Source organism: Haliotis rufescens, unplaced genomic scaffold (assembly GCF_023055435.1).
Source record: "Haliotis rufescens isolate VD_foot unplaced genomic scaffold, xgHalRufe1.0.p SCAF_28, whole genome shotgun sequence".
Lineage (NCBI taxonomy): Eukaryota > Metazoa > Mollusca > Gastropoda > Lepetellida > Haliotidae > Haliotis > Haliotis rufescens.
Genome location: NW_025963979.1, coordinates 6,402,446 through 6,423,750, shown reverse-complemented (window position 1 = coordinate 6,423,750; position 21,305 = coordinate 6,402,446). Strand labels below are relative to the sequence as shown.

General features: G+C 39.1%; 4 protein-coding genes across 5 annotated transcripts in view; 3 read left to right on the top strand and 1 right to left on the bottom strand.

Moving 5' to 3' along the window:
- The window catches only part of LOC124139300 (cadherin-23-like), a 72,981-nt gene extending 68,861 nt beyond the window's left edge, over positions 1 to 4,120 (top strand). For both annotated transcript variants that reach the window (XM_046506268.2, XM_048402695.1), the window contains exons 40-41: positions 1,174 to 1,196; positions 1,559 to 4,120. In XM_046506268.2, the coding sequence (XP_046362224.2) occupies positions 1,174 to 1,196; positions 1,559 to 3,517 (1,982 nt within the window). In that variant the 3' untranslated portion in view covers positions 3,518 to 4,120. The remainder of the gene's footprint in view (positions 1 to 1,173; positions 1,197 to 1,558) is intronic.
- Positions 4,121 to 10,134: 6,014 nt separating this feature from the next.
- Positions 10,135 to 11,067, top strand: LOC125384157 (mu-type opioid receptor-like). The gene has a single exon (XM_048402639.1). It carries the CDS (start codon positions 10,135 to 10,137, stop codon positions 11,065 to 11,067), a length of 933 nt encoding a protein of 310 aa, XP_048258596.1.
- Positions 11,068 to 11,544: 477 nt separating this feature from the next.
- On the bottom strand, positions 11,545 to 13,060 carry LOC124140083 (WSCD family member CG9164-like). Its single transcript, XM_046507441.2, has 3 exons — positions 12,812 to 13,060; positions 12,101 to 12,355; positions 11,545 to 11,855 (listed from the first exon to the last, which is right to left on the bottom strand). Exons 1-3 carry the CDS (start codon positions 13,035 to 13,037, stop codon positions 11,638 to 11,640), a joined length of 699 nt encoding a protein of 232 aa, XP_046363397.2. The 5' UTR covers positions 13,038 to 13,060; the 3' UTR covers positions 11,545 to 11,637.
- A 6,220-nt stretch (positions 13,061 to 19,280) lies between these two features.
- LOC124140490 (adenosine receptor A1-like) lies at positions 19,281 to 20,192 on the top strand. Its single transcript, XM_046508061.2, has one exon. The coding sequence runs from the start codon at positions 19,281 to 19,283 to the stop codon at positions 20,190 to 20,192; it is 912 nt and encodes a 303-aa protein (XP_046364017.2).
- Positions 20,193 to 21,305: the final 1,113 nt, after the last annotated feature.

Sequence of the window (21,305 nt, the reverse complement as noted above, 5' to 3'; positions counted from 1 at the left end):
ATGACGGGCAACATCTTGGACAGACTCTCCAGCTTCCAAACGTCCCATAGCCTGGTTTCTCTGAATTTGAGTTAGGCGTGGTATTGTTGACCAAGGAGTGGTAGGTCCAAGAATCGGCCACAGTTTTATACCCACTACAGTTCGTGACAGTTCGTGCATTTTTGATTTCGCGAGAAATGGGTGCATGATACCCACATATTCATTGAAATGGTGCGTTTAGCGATTCGTTTTTTATGTTGTGTATTTTCTCGGGGCTTCCAAAAGGCAACCAAAAATATTGATAACACCAAGATCAGGCTTCACTACATGCTAAAACTCGTATCAATTTTTGGTTCCGTGTTTGTTACCTATTTGCTTAAAACCACTTGCTTTTCTTTTGCGTGTGAGTATACTCTCTTTACATAGTAGGGGATTGTGAAATATTTATGTTATGATTTCTTATCAGAAAACCGACTGGCAGAGATAGAACGCCCCAACACACCATAAACACTGCATCTACACCATGCAATTCCCCCGTGCACGTGGCTAGGGGTCATTCTTGACTTGTCCTTGACTTGTCATTATCCACAGTAACACGTGAACTCGCTACTCGATGAACGTCTAAGGGCTTTTGGCATGCTTCTAACTGGAGGTACTCAGCGAGACATAGCCCATATATTCACTGCGTCTCAGTCCGTGACGTGTACGCCGTCAAAGGCCACCCGTTAGCTGTACTGGCCAGGCGCTGCAAGAGGAATGAGCATGACTCCATTAAATTGTCATTTTGAGATTGATTCGGACCATGCCGCGCCTTATGATCAAGTCAACGTTCATGTTTTGACTACACACCCTGTCTTCCTTGGTTGTTTGCAACCTTACATTACACCGCCACCGTTATTGATCATGTTACATCTCGTCCTTTTTTGTTCTTATCCATACATAACTATCACTCACTACCTCGTTGTATTTCTGTATTCATCTGTTATTTTCGAATATTCCCTACTTTCTTTTGAGAACACATATCCTCCCCATGAACTGGTTGACTGTGTGTCAAAAAATCCCGCCAGGGTGGGTCGTTGCTTTCAGTCTGGTCCAGATTCGGGTATTCACTGGGCGCTTTAATATTGCTGACTGTGCCCTTCAAGCAAGTGTGCGTTGGCGGTATTTTAAAATGCAAACCGACTTTTTTTTCAGTGGCATATCTCATCGGCGAGAAGGTAAAGTGAGAAGTTATATAACTTTACTTTTTATTTTAACAATTCCATGTCGATCTTGATCTTACTGACTCAAACGAACGAACTGTAAATAAACCAAACATTTAAAACACAGATTTTGCATGGATACAATACTGATATATGCTGTTTTGCCTTTTACCACCAGTGAAATCTGTTTCGGCAGATAATCGAGACTGATCATTGCCTGGGGTTCGCGTTATAAATTATCACTCGTGCTCATAAATAAAGACATAAATAAACACATTACATTGATACGTTTTCCTGTGGCATTCTTCCATGAATATATAATGTTATCTACATAATGTTACATTTGGAAACATTATATTCTTATTTATTTGTTTCAGGATGAAAAGAAGATTAATCCTGTCTTCGATAACAGCATCTCCATAGTTGAAACGACTGATGCTAAGGTGGTGACTGAAGTGGAGGAGCTTTATGCAGTTGTTGCCAAGACCACACCTGCTCCTAATGCAACCGTCAGTCACGACCCGTACCCCTTTGTTGATGACGACAATCCTGTCATCGAAACAGAGGTAATTCGTGGACGTGCTATTGGGTCCTCTGAAGTGACCATCCAGGTGGGACCGGACGTCAACGATGGGCCCTTACCCGTCATTGAGGCTCTGATCAACGAAAACTCAGACACTGTTGCATTTTCAGCAGCGGTGGCATCTGAATCTCAAACGTCTTCATCTCAGGTTGTGCAAGGAGGAGATATTGATACATATTTTTTTACGCCCCAGCCTGAACCCGACACAGAGTCTGGGTCTAAGTATCCATACCCTTCTGTTCAGCCTTCTCTTGAGCCTTTAGCAGAACACTCAGAACAAGAGGAATCACAGGACGAGGAAAATGACAACATTAATACCGAGATACATGATGCCCAGGATGTCAGGATTAGTCAGGACGCCTATACCCATATGGAAAGAGTGGTAACCTATGAGGACGGAGGGAGCTACGAGGTGGACGTTCAAGGTGGCTACCCTGAGGGAACTGGACAAAATGGTTCCTTTGCAAGTTCAGGAAGCGTTGGTACATCAGACGGCCATGCTGGTGGTAATTATGAGATTGAAATTCATGGCGGGCGACCACAGAGTACCGTAGATGTCGTTCCTTCAACCAGTGGCCCAACCTACGAGGTAGAGGTTCAAGGTGACAATCCCACAGTTGATCAAAAGGGGACAAGAGGAGGTGTCAACTACGAGATAGAAATTCATGGCGGGCGACCACAGGGTACCGTAGATGTCGTTCCTTCAACCAGTGGCCCAACCTACGAGGTAGAGGTTCAAGGGGACGACGCCACAGTTGATCAAAAGGGGACAAGCGGTGGTGTCAACTATGAGATAGAAATTCATGGCGGGCGACCACAGGGTACCGTAGATGTCGTTCCTTCAACCAGTGGCCCAACCTACGAGGTAGAGGTTCAAGGTGACGATCCCACAGTTGATCAAAAGGGGACAAGCGGTGGTGTCAACTATGAGATAGAAATTCATGGCGGGCGACCACAGGGTACCGTAGATGTCGTTCCTTCAACCAGTGGCCCAACCTACGAGGTAGAGGTTCAAGGTGACGATCCCACAGTTGATGAAAGAAGAACTAGCGGTGGTGTCAACTACGAAATTGAAATTCATGGTGGACGACCAAACAGCTACGTTCATATTGATCCAGGTACCAGTGGACCGGGTTACGAGGTTGAAGTTCAACCTAACTCTCCTGCGGGTTTTGAACAAAGTTATCCTCCCAGCACTGTTGGCGATGGAGATTACGAGGTTGAGATCCAGGATGGACATCCTGACACGTCCATAGATATCCTCCCTGCTACCAGTGCTCCGTTTTATGATGTCGATGTCCAAGGTGAATTTCCAGTCATCACTGATGAGTCTGATAACTCAAGTGCTTTGGTTCCTTCGAGCGGTGACAGAAGCTATGGAGTAGAAGTTCCTGGCGGAGATCCAATCCGCAGAGGGGCAGTCGCACCACCCGGATACGCCATCACTGAAACTGAAAAGAGCATGCACAGCACCTCAGCTGCTCAGAGTTCGCGTGTCATTAGTTCCCCTTCACCCCTCGATGGTGGGAATGTAACTGTTGCCGAAACCCACAGTAGCCTGAACACAGCATCAGCTCAATCACGTTCACGGATGATCAGTTATGGAGAAGACGATGGTGTGGGCGTGGGAGTCTATGAAAGTCTTCGTGAAGTTGATGACGAGAACATGGCAGTTGAGTTCCCTGGAATGTCCAACAGCCACTCCCCTGGCTCCCCTCACCCTTACGTCTACCTGTCTGATGATGCTGTTTAAATATGTAGTGACAATGAACGATGGTTACATTGTGATTGTTGTTTCTGAAACTGTATTGATCTTGATGTCGAATGGACACAGACAAGTATTGTTTTGATTCTATCACAATGTTTATAAGCATGTTGATAATGTCATGCATATGCTGAAAATGAAGATTGTTGTTTATTGCCATTATCTGTTAGTTTCCGATGCTTTGCCAGATATACCATGCACATTGATATTGTATTGCTTTAGTCTTAAACAACTTGCATACAACAATTTATGTGTCTGCATATGCATGGTTATACATGTGCAGTTATACATTTATCAAGATGACCTCTGGGTATATTTGTAATGTGTTTCCATGTTGAACTTTTTTTTACAACATTAACGTGACTACGACATCTATAATGTCGGATTTGGTTTGGTTTGAAGTATCATAATATTTTAGTCTTATGTTTTTTTAAAATGCTAATGTTGAAAATAGATCCATGGAGCAAATTCATGTATCATGCTTTGGATATTAATTACTAAACGCATCAACTTGTTGTATTATCAGTAATTTATTATTACATTACGTGAATAATTAATATGATTAACCGATCTATTTCAAATATATATATATATATATATATATATATATATATATATATATATATATATATATATATATATATATATATGTTCTGTTTACTGATAAGCCACCAAACTGTTCTCAAATTACAAAAAACCATTCACCAACAAAATTACTTTTAAGAAATAACAGACAAATATATATTTTAAACGTTTATTTACATTTCGACCACCGATCACATGGGTGTTTGAAAAACGTATATGTACGCCGCCCATCTAACTTAAGATCTAACTTAAGATCAAGAAATCTAATATTGGAAGAGTTCATTCCTAGCATGGGTATGTTGATTTCATTGTGTAGGCATTATTCCACACTGCTTTATTTTTTTGTAGGCAATAGTAACTGTAGGCAAAAGTGGACGTAGGCATTAGTGGCTGGAACCAAGACAAGTAATACAAACAGAAGATCGATGACAATATTGTAAATACAACAGAGCAAGTGTGCCACTGTGAGAATTATCTCCTGTGTTTAATTTGAACTAGCGTTATTACCCTCATAGTGATGTTCCCATGAGACCTACGATGTTCAAATTGATTGTGTTTTTCATGTTTCTAAGTTTTCTGCTTCGTTTATATAGTAATTGCATTACTATGCGATATACCTAAATAATAATATGTACTCACCATTGCTTCGTGATTAAAGAACATCCATTGGCAGTCGTATTATCGTTTGATTACTTCAACAACTCGAGTGATATCCTTTTAAATTCCTAAAGTGCATGACATTCTACTCAAAACAATTTAGGGAACACAGATTACTATTGATATAACTGAAAGAAAAACAAGGAAGAGCGACTTCACTGGTGTATCATAAATAGGTTATTGCATGTGAACAGGTGAAATTTCATGACAAAATGACTGCTTGGTCTCTCAAGTGCGGTGGACATCACATGTGGTCAAAGTTACGAGGGGTCAAAAAACACACCACCATCACCAAACTGAGACTTGACACCAAGACTTGATAATCTCAACATACACGTGGGGAAACATGCCCCACATGGAGATACATGGGTTCCCTGTATCCGGCTAGTCATAAAGAACCGGCTATTGGGGATCCGATGGTTACAATGGTAAACCGCCGTGGTATTGCTGGAATACTGCAAAAAGCGGCGTAAAACAATATTCACTCACTACAATGGTAAACTTGCTACATTATCAAAATATTATTCATAACTAATATTGTGTTTGCCTTCTTTACCCACAGTGCAACATGTGACAGCACCTACATGCAACCTTTTATACAATTCAGCGCATGGTTAACACACAATACATTGAGAGTCAAAAGAGGAGTTAGGTATTTTTCATGTCACACAAACGTCATACAGAATATGCCAAGTTAAGCCCATCAGTTCACGTCAAAGCCTCTTTCAGCCTGTACAATGCTATTCAACCTTAAACGAACCTGATCCCACATATTGTGGTCGTATTTCGTAGCATGTTTTAAGTAGCTGAGACACATTTGTAACATTTCTCACAACTAGTTTTGTTTGGCTTGCGATCGTTCTGAGGCAATCTGAACAAAAAAATCAGAATATTCAGGAAAACTCGGCCGAGATAGCACAGGGTTTGATCTGCACACCAAAACACAGATAGAAGGGAGAACTTGCGGAATAGGTAGGAATGACATGTATCTCTCACGAGAACTCATACATGTTGGTAAAATATTAACAAAGATAATAGGAATAAGACACTAAGTCTAAAGCACAAGGTAACTACAATGTACATTTTATTTTAATGAAGGCAGGGAATGATACAATCACAGTTACTGACATCATGATAGATTGATGATAATGCATTTGATATAGAAAATGACAAAGGATGAAGCAAAGTGTGATAACTCTACAACAAAGAGACTAGCTGCTGTTATCCCAGCTGGAATGTTCTCTATATAACGAAACGTACAGACATTTTGTGAAATAACATCATACACTCATGATAAACATTTATGTTTAAATAACTAAACTTTGATGTTTTGACCACAGTAAATCTACTACTACTAGGACAGAGGTCTCACTGTGAATATATGGATTGATAACAAGTGGGTTTTTTCTCAGAATATGAACTTTAAAGACATAAAGCGTAATAAATATTCCATTTAGAGCTGAGAGTGCAAATGCGTAATTTCAGGTACCTAATCCAATGAACATCTAACACCTCTTACACCATCAACTTCCTGGGGATTAACTTTTAGGGAGGCCTTAGAAAAGGTGCAGAGCGATTCCTTTAAGAGGTGTCTAGGTGTTTCTAAACGCACGTCAAGTAGTGTCGTTATTCGGGACATTTATGTGTCCATTATTACAGTCGTTGCATGGGTTATTAGTGTAGGCTTCTACTTTTGGAAAAGTACAGATACCCAAAGGCATGTTACGTGATGCTAAAACGCTTTGATGGTAATGGGAAAATAAACTGGGCCTCGCATATGCGTAAATTACTGTTCGAGACGGGTTTTCATATGCCTGTATTACTCAAGGTTGTGGTAAATGTGACGCATCAGCGACAAAAATGATGTCCGATGCAATTCCCTGTTTTGACCCGTACCATATGTTCCCGTGTGTTTTTTTTCAAGTGAACAATTGACTTGCCTTTGCATGTGTTTGTGACGAGTGCCACCGGCTATCATTACTATTTGATAGTGATTCATAACACATGCTCATTATATAGCCGTACAGTCGACTCTGCTTTATGTAGAGATTTCTATTGGATATGGAAAGGGTTTTGCCGTGTTATTATTATTATTATTACTTAGGTAACCTATTGTTCACATGTAATATTCTGCACCAATACACTCTTCCACATTGCCCATATTACTACACGTTAAACAATATAATGTACAAATTCAAAAGTATCACAATTTGTGGTGGGCCATATTTCAGAATCATTACAGTGAATAAGTGTTAACATACATATCTTAAAGATATCTGGACAACTGATATTACCAAGTTCCCTTGTATAATTATTAACAGAAAATATTGCCTTGTTTGCATGTGATACAAGACAGGTCAGAGATTTGTACCAGATTAATTTAGGGATGAACACACGTCCAGTGTATTTATGTAAAGACACTGTTTCTGTAGATGTACCATCAAAATCAACTTTTCATATAACCTAAAGGAAGCACCATTTCTGAACACAATAATCTTAGTTTTATTCAGATTTAGTCTCATACCAACATGTCTTGAAATACTTTCTAGTACAGTTATCTTTCTTTGCCGTTGTGTCGGACATTGCTGAGATGTAATCTGCAAACATGGGAGAACACATGTAACAGTAATAACTCTGCCACGCCTCTTTCCATAATGGTACATAACTTGTTTTGTACATATAATTAATATCTGTGGACTTTATACACACCCGACGGGTGTCGATGTTATAGGTAAAACACTTAGATCTATCTTTAGTGGTTCTGAATTATTATACATTATACCCTTAATACCAACTTCACTGTATGCAGGAGAATACCGTTAGTACAAGCTGATATATAATACGTACATAATGTTTTCGTTTGATCACTGAATAACAACGTATGGTAGAAGATTTTGAATACAATGATTGAAACCTTTCTTTAATCCACGTATGTGTTTTTTGAGTAGTGTATTAGCTTTGTCGACATAATGTGTGAGCTCAAAGTTTCAATCAGTTCATATTAAGCCAAATATTGTAAGTCAGATATTAATACTCTTTTACTCCATTACAACAGTGTACAAGTTTGATGTTTTTCATCGAATAAATTAGCGGGACATTAGATGGACCTGCTGAGTTGAATGTTTTATATCTCACAGTATCATTTTAGTGCGATATCATACTACATAAATATAAGTAACAACGTTAATTCATAATCATAAGAAATCTCTGCTAAAAGCAGTGTCGAGTGTACAATTCGGACTTAATAATAAGCACCTATTTAATCATTACTGTTAAATAGTGATGATACCAGGTGTTCACGAAAAGGTGAGTCATCCTGCCCCTCCTGTAGCATCCCTAACACAAGCACGTACGTGTTACACCCCTAAAAAGTTGTATTTCGGAGTAATCATACAACATGGCGTCGCAGACGGACGTGCCATGACGTCATCACATCATGTGACGGTGACAATTGACAATTTGGAACCTATTTGTCGCTAGTATGATACATTGTAAAACTTTATAATATCAACAGTAAAGGTATATCACCTCATCATGTTCAAGTATTTCAGAAATGTCAATATGTGGTATATTTGTCTATCATTAACCATTATTGAATAACCAGTCAAAAGCGTAATTAAATACTGAAACACGACACACCAATGAGCGTTCGAAAATATAACCATTAAACTAACCTTGATCTGAACACAACATTCCATAGTAATTCTTCATCACCGAGTACTTCTTGCAAGTTTCTTATTTAAGACTATATTGAAAAAAACTATACTATGAACAGGTATATATTACTAATCATGACACTTCTTGCAAGCATCTTATTTTAGATAACGAATATTGAAATAGACTATTCTTTAAAAAGGTATATACTATTTCCACTTATTCCATCATGAATCATCATTGACTAACATGGCAGAAGAACAATTAAACCATTAAATTGAATACACTACACCAATGAGTGTTCGAAAACGTAAACAAAGTACATTACACTCCATAGTAAATATATTACTAGCACTTTCCATCTTCTTGTTTAAGATGACAAACATTAAAATGGACTACACTAAAGCTGAAGATATTATTTGTCCTACCATACGAATTACTTATGATATCTACTTCAAAATATCATCATACTATTTCTGATCTTGACAATAATTCATACACATGTTGTCATGAATTTCACAAACTGTTTCATATTGCAACTTTAAAACATAATACTATTAACCCTGTCACACCTCAACTCTATGCTAAAAATAACATTTGACTTCTTAAGTGAGTGAGTGTGGGTTTACGCCGCTTTAGCAATATTATAGCAATATCAAAGAAATGGGCTTCACACATTGTACCCATGTCGGGAATCGAATCAGGGTCTTCGATGTGACGAGCGAACGCTCTAACCACTAGGCTACCCGACCGCCCTTTCCTTCTAAAACTTTTACCCTCATGACACTAGTTTCATAACAAAAACATACACAAAGAAGAAGTTTTCCATCTAGAATATTGTTAAAAACTATCACGCGCAACAGAATTAAATACGAATGTGTCACAATCAGGCTTGCACTAAAAAACCGGCATAAGTGCGAATAAAACACACATGCACGCACGCACGCACGCACACACAGACACACGTGTGCGCACGTTGCTTTTTGTTTTTCTTGTCTATAGTGTCTCATAAGCCAATGTCTGGCTGGACGCACTCCATACACCTTTTGTCTTATGTGCATCGATTTTCTAGATAAACATTTTACTACAAATGCTATATGAGTGAAATATTCTTGAACTCATTTTATCTCACCATCTAACCATATCGTTTACTTTCGCCGGCTTGTAAATTTCCGTGATGAATCCAATTATGTCTGAGGCGCGAAAGGCTGTAGTTTCAAATAAAAGAATGACTGTCGTATATAGATAACAGAAATCAAAGCCTCCAGAGGACAACTGGTAATGTGTTTGCAACAGAGGGATGGTAAGGGTGATAAAGTGATTGATCAGGTTATTTGAACATGAACCAGAAGTACAAGAGGAGGAGCAGGTGAACGAGAGACCATTAACTGATAAAACATTAGCTGACCGTGCCAGCGTGATATATATTGCAATTCGTGTCGCTCGAAATATTGGTCTGGCGAAACTTGTCCGACTTGACAGGATCCAAGTTGCAGAAGAATTCGTCTACATCAAGGATACGCACTGATATGGATATGGGAGCTGTCAGTTTGCCTTGGGCGAAAGCATGAGTGATAACGTTTGGACTTTGGATATAAATGGTGAACTCTAACAACAGGCTATGCGTTTAATTATAATTGTGTTCAGAATCGATGGAATATATTCCGTTTGGTGCCAACCTGTCTACCGTGAACACCAATATGATGAAAATGACAATAGCACCATGCAGGAGTTTGAGTGGCACTGAGATATTCACCTTGGCTCAGTTCACACTAGTAGGATGTTTAGTCTGTGTTGGCAATCTCCTCACTGTAGTAGCTGTGTATCGGACAGAGGCACTCCGCACCACGCCCAACATGTACATCGTGTCTTTAGCGTGTAGTGACTTTCTTACAGGACTTACATTCCCCTTCTACGTGTCCTCTATTGTCCCTAGAGTGGAGGACATGTTAGACATGTCCTTGTTCAACTGTGCATTTCGATATGGGGCGCTGTATCTAATTCTGTCTGAGTCTTTCCTCTGCATCTGTGCTATATCCGTGGACAGGTACGTCTACATCAAGTACCCTCTCCATTACCACATGTACCTCAGTCCGAAGAAAACTGGCCTCATCATCCTGTGTACATGGTGTGTGTCCATAGTAGTGGGGACTTCTACTCTGCTGACGTCGACCTGGCCTGGGTATTGTAGCTTCTTTCACGTGGTGTCCAAACCATTTCAACTGTACTTCATCATGCCCTTCACAGCCACCGTCTTTGTGTTGAACGCAATCATGTACGGCCTCATTACAAGGGAAGCTATCCAACACCGCCAACGCATTCAAGCACGGGGGTCACCGATGAGATCTACAATACGCTACAAATCAACATTCCGTTCCGTCAGACTTTTTATCATGGTGTACGGGACGTTCGTCGTGTGTTGGTTACCGTCGGCAGTGGTAAACATTCTTGGCAATACCAACGGGGTGGGCAGCACTACTACGAGCATTTCACTATCTCTTGGATTACTGAACTCTGGCATGAACTTCATAATATATTCCTTCATGAACAAGGATTTCAAGAAGTGTTTCTTAAAATCTTCCTGGCAATGTAAATGTTCTGTTGTCGGGAGTGTAAATAATGTAAATGTGTCTTCACCATGATGAACCGTTAAAAGTAGGATGTTTCTTCGAAGGAAAAAACGACATGTTGTTTTTAGTCAGACATCTAAACCGTGATGGTCGGTAATTGCACTGTGATAAAGAAACAACATTTGACAAAATAGTGACTTAAGTTTCCGGTAAGACTGCATTTGTACCATAGGAGTAAGAATAAAAGTCATTGCTGTGTAACCAATATGTATTCATATGATATTTAACAATCATTACGCGAGTTTCACTGTGGTTTTTTTTTATATTGCCACAGGTTATATCAACGTCAAGAAGTAGAACATCTTGTCACATCGACCGAACGGGGCGGACAGCATTGAATACGTTTTATAAGATTAGTGTAAGGAATTACCATTTGGTCCAGTATATCTTTAGGATTGGGCGTTCAACAACATCAATCAAATGTTAAGCATGTATATATTATAACTTTATTTTATTTGAAGAAATGTCAAAGAAACTGTGATTGTACTTCTTCAGCAAAATGTAAACATCGTCGATATATCTGTTCATGAGACGTACATCACTGTCACCATAGAAAAACGATATTGGCAACGCTTTACTTTTTTATCTATGAAAGTTTCCCTCTGTAATGTTCAAAGCACATTGTATGTTGCCATGGAAACTGCCATCATCAAGGAATGAATATAGTCTAGTTAGTTCTTGTTCCAGGTGTTTTTGGAGGTTTTCGTAAAATATTACAAGAAGATTGTCCTTTTGTGTGATCCAGGAATGGTTCAAACTGTACCATTTATGAGACCATTCGGAAAGATATCTCTTCCAGTCTGAAAGAAAAAAAGAACATAGTATGTTTACATGCTCTATTTATTGTTTGGTGGAATATCTAAAGTCATCATGCTTTTATGAATGTTTTAGGTCATACAACTTAATGGTACTTGCCTACGAGAAAACTGAGAAAAGGGACAGTTTGATATGATGCCTACTTTTGATGACCACTGGAAAAGACACTATTCCAACGTGGCGTTTAGAGTAACAGTAAATGAACAATGTTGCTTTAACAGATGCCTACCCCTAATGAAAATTGGAAGAGACACCGTTCCAACGTGGCTTTTAGAGTGAAGTCGGTTGAAGTCGGCCACCATTGCATTATAGGGATTCCTGATGATGAGAATCGCTCGCTTGATATCACGTAGGGGTTTCCTTGATTGGGGTTTGTACAGAGTGTGGGTTTTCACTGCTATGGTTGAGCCATCCATTTTCCTCTCACCGAGGAACCCACGTGCTTCTAGGTTTTTATCGAAGTCATCTGAGCCTGTTGCAACACCTGTGAAACAAAGGAAGGCATCTTAGCACACTATGAAACTTCGCCTTTACAGTAAATAAGGAGAAAATGGGAGAAGTCCCATTCGCTGTCTGGGCTGGGGTGTGGAGGGAGCAAGGGCCCTGAGCTGATGATGAGCCTAATTATCCAGACTGTGCAAGGATCACCTTAACCCTCTTTTGCTGCATTTTTTTATTTTAATCTATACATACTAATTTGTAGGAACATACGAATCAAAGAAATCAGATACCGGAAGCAAACATGGCACTTAAAGGAATGGTCGAGAGAGGAAAGGACACACCTTGCTGTGGTTCCAAGTGTCACTGATATAGCAACTCATAGGGTGTGAGATACACAAGATCAAAGAGAATCACATCACTAAAGACAAACCGAGACACATGGTGCAGAGTCAGCCATGAAGTAAAATAGACACATATACGATGATTAAACAAGGCACACCTGTCATCTGTTCCAGCAGGTGTCTTGTCCACGTGTTACCGGATCCTGGGAAGCTGACCAGAACAGTGAGGGGCAGAGGCTTCTTGGAGAGGGAGACTTTGGGACATTCTATGTCCTTTTTGGCAACTGATGGTAATAACACGGATGAAGAGGCGACCCGTGTCTTCATGTTTATCCGTGACGTGTTTTCTGTATATGAAACCAGCCAAATTATGGATAAAACCATGACGATGACGCATCCAACAATTGCTTGTTATAACGATGAAATGCCCATCTTGTGCTTCCGACAGTATGTGAAATAATAAACATTAGGAAAAGTAGTATTAATTTCCTGAGACCCTTTTTTGTTAATAGTCTTTATCCCACCATTTATATGCGGAGGTCTGTTTCTTTATGCCACCGCATCTCATTACAGAGAGTCTGTTGTACGATTCCGACCACACCATAAACGTGCACATATGAACCACTATTAATTTGTGATGGTACCTGGTGTTATCGATAGGTTGAGCGTATCTTGCCCCACCGGTGTGTTTTAAAAGCTTTACTATAAAGGTATTGCATGCTGAAACTAACCAAGGTCAAACATCTTTTGAGCAAGAATCGTATGACGTTCTTTTAAATCATGATGGAAAGAGCATGCTCCATTGTACCTCAAAAGTTGTAGACACCAAAGGTTGGAACTGCAGGAGTGTTGCTCAACGGAAAGGGAAAGTTTACTTTTGACAAGCTGAAGTCATCCCTCTTGTCATACAGTCTTGTGGGTAGCTTTTGTCACCCTGAATCTTTCTATTTAGATCAAAGTATGAACAGATGAGTCGTTTTCACTGGTCTCTTTTATTTCAAGTTCACGTGGCTAAATCAGTGGAAGGGAATTGGCTGTTGGACAATTATCAAACGATATCAGATCATGTAATGACGTCACTATAATAGTCTGTTGGCATTAGCGTAAAAAAGCATGTGTTTATGAATCACTATCAAATAGTAATGATACCAGATGTTCGCGAAAAGATGAGCGTATCCTGCCCCATCGGTGGCACCCGTCACAAACACATGCAATGGCAAGTCAATTGTTCATCTAAAAAAAAATGGAAACTCATGGTACAAGTCAAAATAGGGAATTGCATCGGACATCATTTTTGTCACCGATGCGCCAAATTAGGAAATGTCTTCCACATGTCTCCCATAAAACTTTTTGAAAGCTTTAGTGAGGCCTTGAATGTTGTAACCTGGATCAAGCAACTTATGAGCAAGAGTTGTATGACGCTCTTTGAAATCTTTGAAACCAGTATTTATGTCTGCATATTAGTAATGAGGTATATGTATTGCACTGTGATTATCAATTCTTAATTTTCTTTGGTTTCTAACATACTTCAGAAAAGGATCTTTGTCTAAGCTTCAGAATCGAAGTGTAATCCATCACCTTCATTCCATACATTGATGGAGATGTCACCTGCTGTATGTACATGTCTTTGCCTTTAGTTCAGCCACACACCGAGAACGTACACGTCGAGAATGCACCACATACTGAAAAGGAGCGTTTCTCGTGCAGGATATGGGCGCATAATAAAGCTGGATACCAATACCATATTTTCACCGCATCTACAACGATTGGTTTTATATGACCAGTGGTGACACGTGTTCCTAACATATATACAAATATGTATGTTGCATCATTTGTTTCTGTAGACAGTTCAAGTTACAACATATTACCCACTTTTTACTGAACTTACACTAAATAAAGCGCACTACTACTTCGCGAAAATAACTGCTTTAACAAAGGTTTAGCTATTACCTGAGCCGAATACTATTAAAGTTATAATTAACGTTGGCATTCACAAATAAGTATGGTAACAAGGTGATATGACGTCTGTTTACAGGTCGACACTTGTATTGACACTATCCTACATGACTAATTATGGAAACAAGAAAGTGATATGGCGTATATTTACAGTTCGACACTTGTATTGACACTATCCTGCATGACTAATTATGGAAACAACAAAGTGATCTGAGGTATGTGTACAGTCCGACACTTGTATTGACACTATCCTGCATGACTAATTATGGAAACAACAAAGTGATATGAGGTATGTGTACAGTTCGACACTTGTATTGACACTATCCTGCATGACTAATTATGGAAACAAGAAAGTGATATGGCGTATATTTACAGTTCGACACTTGTATTGACACTATCCTGCATGACTAATTATGGAAACAACAAAGTGATCTGAGGTATGTGTACAGTTCGACACTTGTATTGACACTATCCTGCATGACTAATTATGGAAACAACAAAGTGATCTGAGGTATGTGTACAGTTCGACACTTGTATTGACACTATCCTTGCATGACTAATTGTGGAAACAACAAAGTGATCTGAGGTATGTGTACAGTTCGACACTTGTATTGACACTATCCTTGCATGACTAATTATGGAAACAACAAAGTGATCTGAGGTATGTGTACAGTTCAACACTTGTATTGACACTATCCTGCATGACTAATTATTGAAACAACAAAGTAATCTGACATGTTTACAAGTAGGACTCGAAGCCCGAGCCCGAAGTACGATCTTATTATAAAAAGGTTCCGAAATAAATTTGCACCACACGTTACATGCGTTGTGTACATCAGTGAACCATGATTATAAAATTGAATTGCCTTTAACCCCCGCATTCCCTTTCGCTAAGCCTTATTTCCCCGTGACATATCACTACAAATATTATCTTACCGGTAAGCTGAATCAACTCCACAACTCCGAGACAATATGTGCAAGTTCAATCTGTCACAAGCAGCTGATGCAACACAAAATGTAAAAATGCGGATTTAAACAAACGGCCCACTTCACACAACTACTGTATTAATGTACATTCACACAACTGGTCTATGGAGCAATTCGATCATGAATTGATAAAAACGCGTGGAAAGAATTGGGACTGAGGCAAGTTTATTCACCGACATATATCTATGCTAAATAATACAAGTAGAGATTGCTGCAGTGCATCAACTGTTCCCCGCCATATAATGTCATATGCAGAGGAAGGACGTGTAAGCAATGGGAGGAGAGGATTGGTGTAAAGTTCAAATTTGTTGTTGTTAATATAGTTATCTTTGGTAAGCACAATAAAAGAAACAGTGTCTATAAATGGTCAGCACAAGGATAACCATGGCAAGAAAACACCTGCCTGTCAGGCAGAACTTGGTATATACCCACTATTAGTACCAATGATATATAAAATAATTGATTACAAGACCTATATTGATAACACAACAAATGTCATTCTTAAACATGCTTTGGCAGCAAATATCAATCTTTTTGGTCAAAATGTTGGCTGGGTTTAATAAAACAAACTTTTGCCATAGTAAACACAAACAAATGTAATGAATCAACAGTAAAAAAACTGAAGTCCAAATGTAAAAATATGTTCACGCATTCATTAAGGGATTCCCATTTATCCGACAGCAAGTTAAGAACATACAGGTTGGTCCAGTTATCTATAAATATTGATAATTATCTTACATAGTTTAAAAACAAAGCTCACATGTAACTTTTCTCAAAACTACGTTTAAGTAATCACAAACTAAAGATTGAAACTGGTACTCCATTGGAACAACGTCTCTGTGAAACATGTGATGTCTGAGAAGATGAGCAACATTATACAACCAAGAAAGAGAATCACAAATAATCCTCAATCACGATAAAGAATTAAAACACTCTGTTTAAAGGAACCATTCTTAATAATGTTTAACAACAGTTATCCAGAAACAATTTCCAAGATCCGTTATCATATCTACAATTATAAACAGATTCCTTGTATGTACAACATTTTACCATAGTTTTGTTCATTTCTAATATTGTTTCCATATTACTGTAATACACTTGCTTTAAAATAAATTTGTTATAATGTACCTCCTCTGTATGTTGAATGTACCTGTGTGTTTTGCTCTTATTGTGTATATATATTGTAGTTTGTTATAGTTTAATATTGCCACTGTTTCTTCGTGGAATATTACGCACTACATATCTCATCTAAAACATATTTGTTGTGTGACAGTTTGTTACAGTTGTGTACGGGGACACGGTTGGCACAATCGCCTAAGGCGCTGCAACTCGCTATATGCACGCCAGAAACCTGTGATAGTGTGTTCGAATCCCGGTTCGGCCTAATTATGTTGTCAGCACTATAAGCGTGCTCGTTGGTTTCACCAAAGTGGTGAACGTCTAAGACCTGCATCACGTTACATCCTTGACCATAGTTCCCACCTGGAACCTTTCTTGCTGGCTGCCTGAATAACATACGATATCTTGTAAAGGTAGTGCGCAATAGAGCAATTCGGGTAAGGGTGTTAAGTACTCACTCTCAGTGATACAGATTGAATAAGATACGATGCACAGCATTGCAACGTCAGTGCGTGATAATGCTCTATACTATGCCTATAGCTAAAGGCGACAATCGCTCAAAGCGCAAGTTTATTCTCACAAAATATAGACCGGTTAACTTTAGCGAAAGGAGATACATTTCTCCTAAACATTTTGAGCCCTTTCAAAAACACAAAGAAAAGATTGCATGGATTATCTACATAACGAAACATGACTAAGTCACAGAATGTGACAGGCAATTGGTTAAAACATGTCCAGATTAAGTCACTCTTATTTCATTTTAAAAACTCCAAATCTTTTAGAGAAACCAAAATGGCGCGCTCCTTCAGTGAAAAAAAAACTAACCCTTATACTTAGAATAATGACTGTTAGTGTTTACTCAATGGTTATGGGTCTATATTTAGGCTCAACACACGTGGCTAGTTAATAATTATCGACAGTTGTTTTATTGATTCAGAAATAGTTGTTGATTGCTCGTTCAATATTTGTATTTGATCTAAAAGCCCCTCCAATTGTGAATAAGGTTATCTTGGTACGAATTCGGATATAACAATGACAGGCTTGAAATGTCTGTACTTTGGAATTATACAAATAACACCCATTGTGGTAGATATGGCAATGTATCTGTTTTTAAATAGTGATAACGCGGAATGCAGATTAAGATTAAGATAAGATTATCTGTTATTATTAGTGATAATGCGGAATAAAGATTAAGATTATCTGTCATCTGATTGATCATGATTTCAGCCACTGGTACATATTATTTATAAGTCGCCCACTACGGTACATATTGCTGCCTGCGGCGAGAAACTATATCAAATAAAAAATTAAATCTTATGTCAACATAGTTTCCTATAGTGCCGTGACAGCCTCCGTGATCTAGTGGATAGAGCTATCCACTATAGAACTACTTACAGGTCATCGTCAGCAGCTGGGATGTTGTTGAGTGCGGCGTTAAACAATAATCGAACAATGCTATTAGCACACCGTATGCGCCATATTTTGACGTGCATTATACTGAGTGTCATAGCATCCAGTATTAACTTGAATTATGCGATACAAACAGATAACTTGATTTACAATTCAGGTAGATACATCATGGATTTATTCTGCAAATACATTATGTTATATAAAAATGTTTGAGCACATCGCCTATGTGGCGAAAAGCTAAATTCGATTGAGCTGACTGGCCAAGCCAGGCGAGCTAAAATATTCAAATCGGGAGGAGTGGTTTTGTAAAATATGCAGAAAGTCATGGGCAGAAATGCAACAAAGATGTCCAAGTATTTCGTATATGTCCGATTACCGTTCTCTGAATCTGAGGGGCGGTGGGGTTGAAACGTTCGCTCGTCACGCCGAAGGTCTGGGTTCGATTCCCCTCTTTGGTACAATTTGTGAAGCACGTCGCTATATTTATAAGTGAAATGATCTTGAACGCCACGTTACATTCCATTTCAGCTCACCACTTCACCATAAGGTGCTGTGGCGTTTACTTTTACAGGACGTTTTATGTCATAAATACTGTTGTCAGAGACGTGAAAGGCTATTATTTCCAATAATAGAATGATTGACGTATACATTTTATATAGCAGTGATAAAAGCCTCAATATTACACTGGCAATGTGTTTGTTATAGATGGGTGGATTAGAGTGATAGATAAGGTTATTTGAACACGCACCAGGATTACAAGACGAGGAGCAGGTGGATGAGAGAACATTTACTGATAAAACACATTCGCTGACCGTGCCAGTGTGATATATGAAGGATAGAGTAATAACTACCAACAGAGAAGGGTAATTGAAATTCGTGTCGCTCAGAATATTGGTCTGGCGAAACTTGTCCGACTTGACAGGATCCAAGTTGCAGAAGAATTCGTCTACACCAAGGATACGCACAGAGAGATATGCATATGGGAGCTGTAATTTGCCTTGGACGAAAGCATGAGTGATAACGTTTGGACTTTGGATATAAATGGTGAACTCTAACAACAGGCTATGACTTTAATTATAATTGTGTTTAAAATCGATGGAACATATTCCGTTGGGTGCCAACCTGTCTACCGTGAACTCCACCAATATGATGACCATGGCAATAGCATCATGCAGGAATTTGAGTGGCACTGAGATATTCACCTTGGCTCTGTTCACACTAGTAGGATGTTTAGTCTGTGTTGGCAATCTCCTCACTGTAGTAGCTGTGTATCGGACAGAGGCACTCCGCACCACGCCCAACATGTACATCGTGTCTTTAGCGTGTAGTGACTTTCTTACAGGACTTACATTCCCCTTCTACGTGTCCTCTATTGTCCCTAGAGTGGAGGACATGTTAGACATGTCCTTGTTCAACTGTGCATTTCGATATGGGGCGCTGTATCTAATTCTGTCTGAGTCTTTCCTCTGCATCTGTGCTATATCCGTGGACAGGTACGTCTACATCAAGTACCCTCTTCATTACCACATGTACCTCAGTCCGAAGAAAACTGGCCTCATCATCCTGTGTACATGGTGTGTGTCCATAGTAGTGGGGACTTCTACTCTGCTGACGTCGACCTGGCCTGGGTATTGTAGCTTCTTTCACGTGGTGTCAAAACCTTTTCAACTGTACTTCATCATGCCCTTCACAGCCACCGTCTTTGTGTTGAACGCAATCATGTACGGCCTCATTACAAGGGAAGCTATCCAACACCGTCAACGCATTCAAGCACGGGGGTCACCGATGAGATGTACAATACGCTACAAATCAACATTCCGTTCCGTCAGACTTTTTATCATGGTATACGGGACGTTCGTCGTGTGTTGGTTACCGTCGGCAGTGGTAAACATTCTTGGCAATACCAACGGGGTGGGCAGCACTACTACGAGCATTTCACTATCTCTTGGATTACTGAACTCTGGCATGAACTTCATAATATATTCCTTCATGAACAAGAATTTCAAGAAGGCGTTCCTTAAAATGTTCCTGGCAATGCACATGTTCTGTTGTCGGGAGTGTCAATAATGTAAACGTCAGTCAATTATATTCCGTGTCTTTATCATGATGAAACATAGGATGACTTTTATAGTCTGACATCCTTGTCAGATGGTTAGTAACTGCGATGGTTAGTAAGTGCAGTGTGATTTAAAACATTTGACATATTACTGACATTTTGCAAAAGGTAATACTGTATTTGTAGCAAGAACTGTTAAATGAAAAATTATTATGTATTCATATGATATTAAACGATCATTACGCAACTTTCACTGTTTTCTAAAAATATATTGCCACATGTTATACGAACCTCGAGAAATAGAACAATAATCCCTTAACGAAATGGGGCGGACAACATTGAATACATTTTATAAGATTTGTGTCAAAAGGTATTACCATATATTCCCTTTCCACGTCCATAAGAAATCTCTGCCAAAAGCAGTCGACTGTATGATTCCGATCATACCCTAAGTATGTGCCTAGAATCAAATAGTGACGATACCAGGACTGGTGTTTGCGTAAAGGAGCATGTGGGCTGAAAGCATGTTCCAAGATAAAGTATAATTTCTGGGTTACGTCATAATAGATTGACGTCATGACGCTGTTCAAATTGCCCCTACCCCTCGCGATCTAACGTATCTTTGGTATCATCTTTCTATCATTCCTGTCAATCTGATGGCATTCACATCAATTATTGATCAGTGTAATAGTTTCTTTTACAAAGAAACCTGTCGGAGAATTGAATTTCATTCCCTGGGAAGAAATATAGAAAGATGATGTTAACCATCCTAAACGCAAACCACGGTGGCCGTGCCAAAGCAGCCCCAAAGTTTTTTTTCCAGGCATCAATTGAATTTTGTCTGTCTGTGGCCACGGGAATAAGAAATCTTTAAGGAGGGTTTCCTAGCCACATGTAAACATGCTGCATAGTGCATGACATGTTTAGCAACTTACTACTGCAGTCAAACAGTGAAACCAAACATGTTTATTTCAAGCCCTTAGCCGTCGTTAAAGTAGCGTGTAGTGCAACCAACTCAGTAAGCACTCCATTTCATGATTATGGAAATGGTTTTGACTATTATATTTGAGGTCGCTGCGGTCTGCTATCATTGGTGGTGGAAACATAACTTGCAACTTTTACTT

Excerpts from the sequence above, each read along its gene's own strand:
- LOC124140490 (XM_046508061.2), top strand. The coding sequence starts at position 19,281 with ATGGCAATAGCATCATGCAGGAATTTGAGTGGCACTGAGATATTCACC.
- LOC124140083 (XM_046507441.2), bottom strand. The coding sequence starts at position 13,037 with ATGGTTTTATCCATAATTTGGCTGGTTTCATATACAGAAAACACGTCA. Across the intron at positions 12,356-12,811 it reads CCTGCTGGAACAGATGACAG|GTGTTGCAACAGGCTCAGAT; the intron begins GTGTGCCTTGTT and ends TTTGTTTCACAG. Across the intron at positions 11,856-12,100 it reads TCTTCCAATTTTCATTAGGG|ACTGGAAGAGATATCTTTCC; the intron begins GTAGGCATCTGT and ends TTTTTCTTTCAG.
- LOC125384157 (XM_048402639.1), top strand. The coding sequence starts at position 10,135 with ATGACAATAGCACCATGCAGGAGTTTGAGTGGCACTGAGATATTCACC.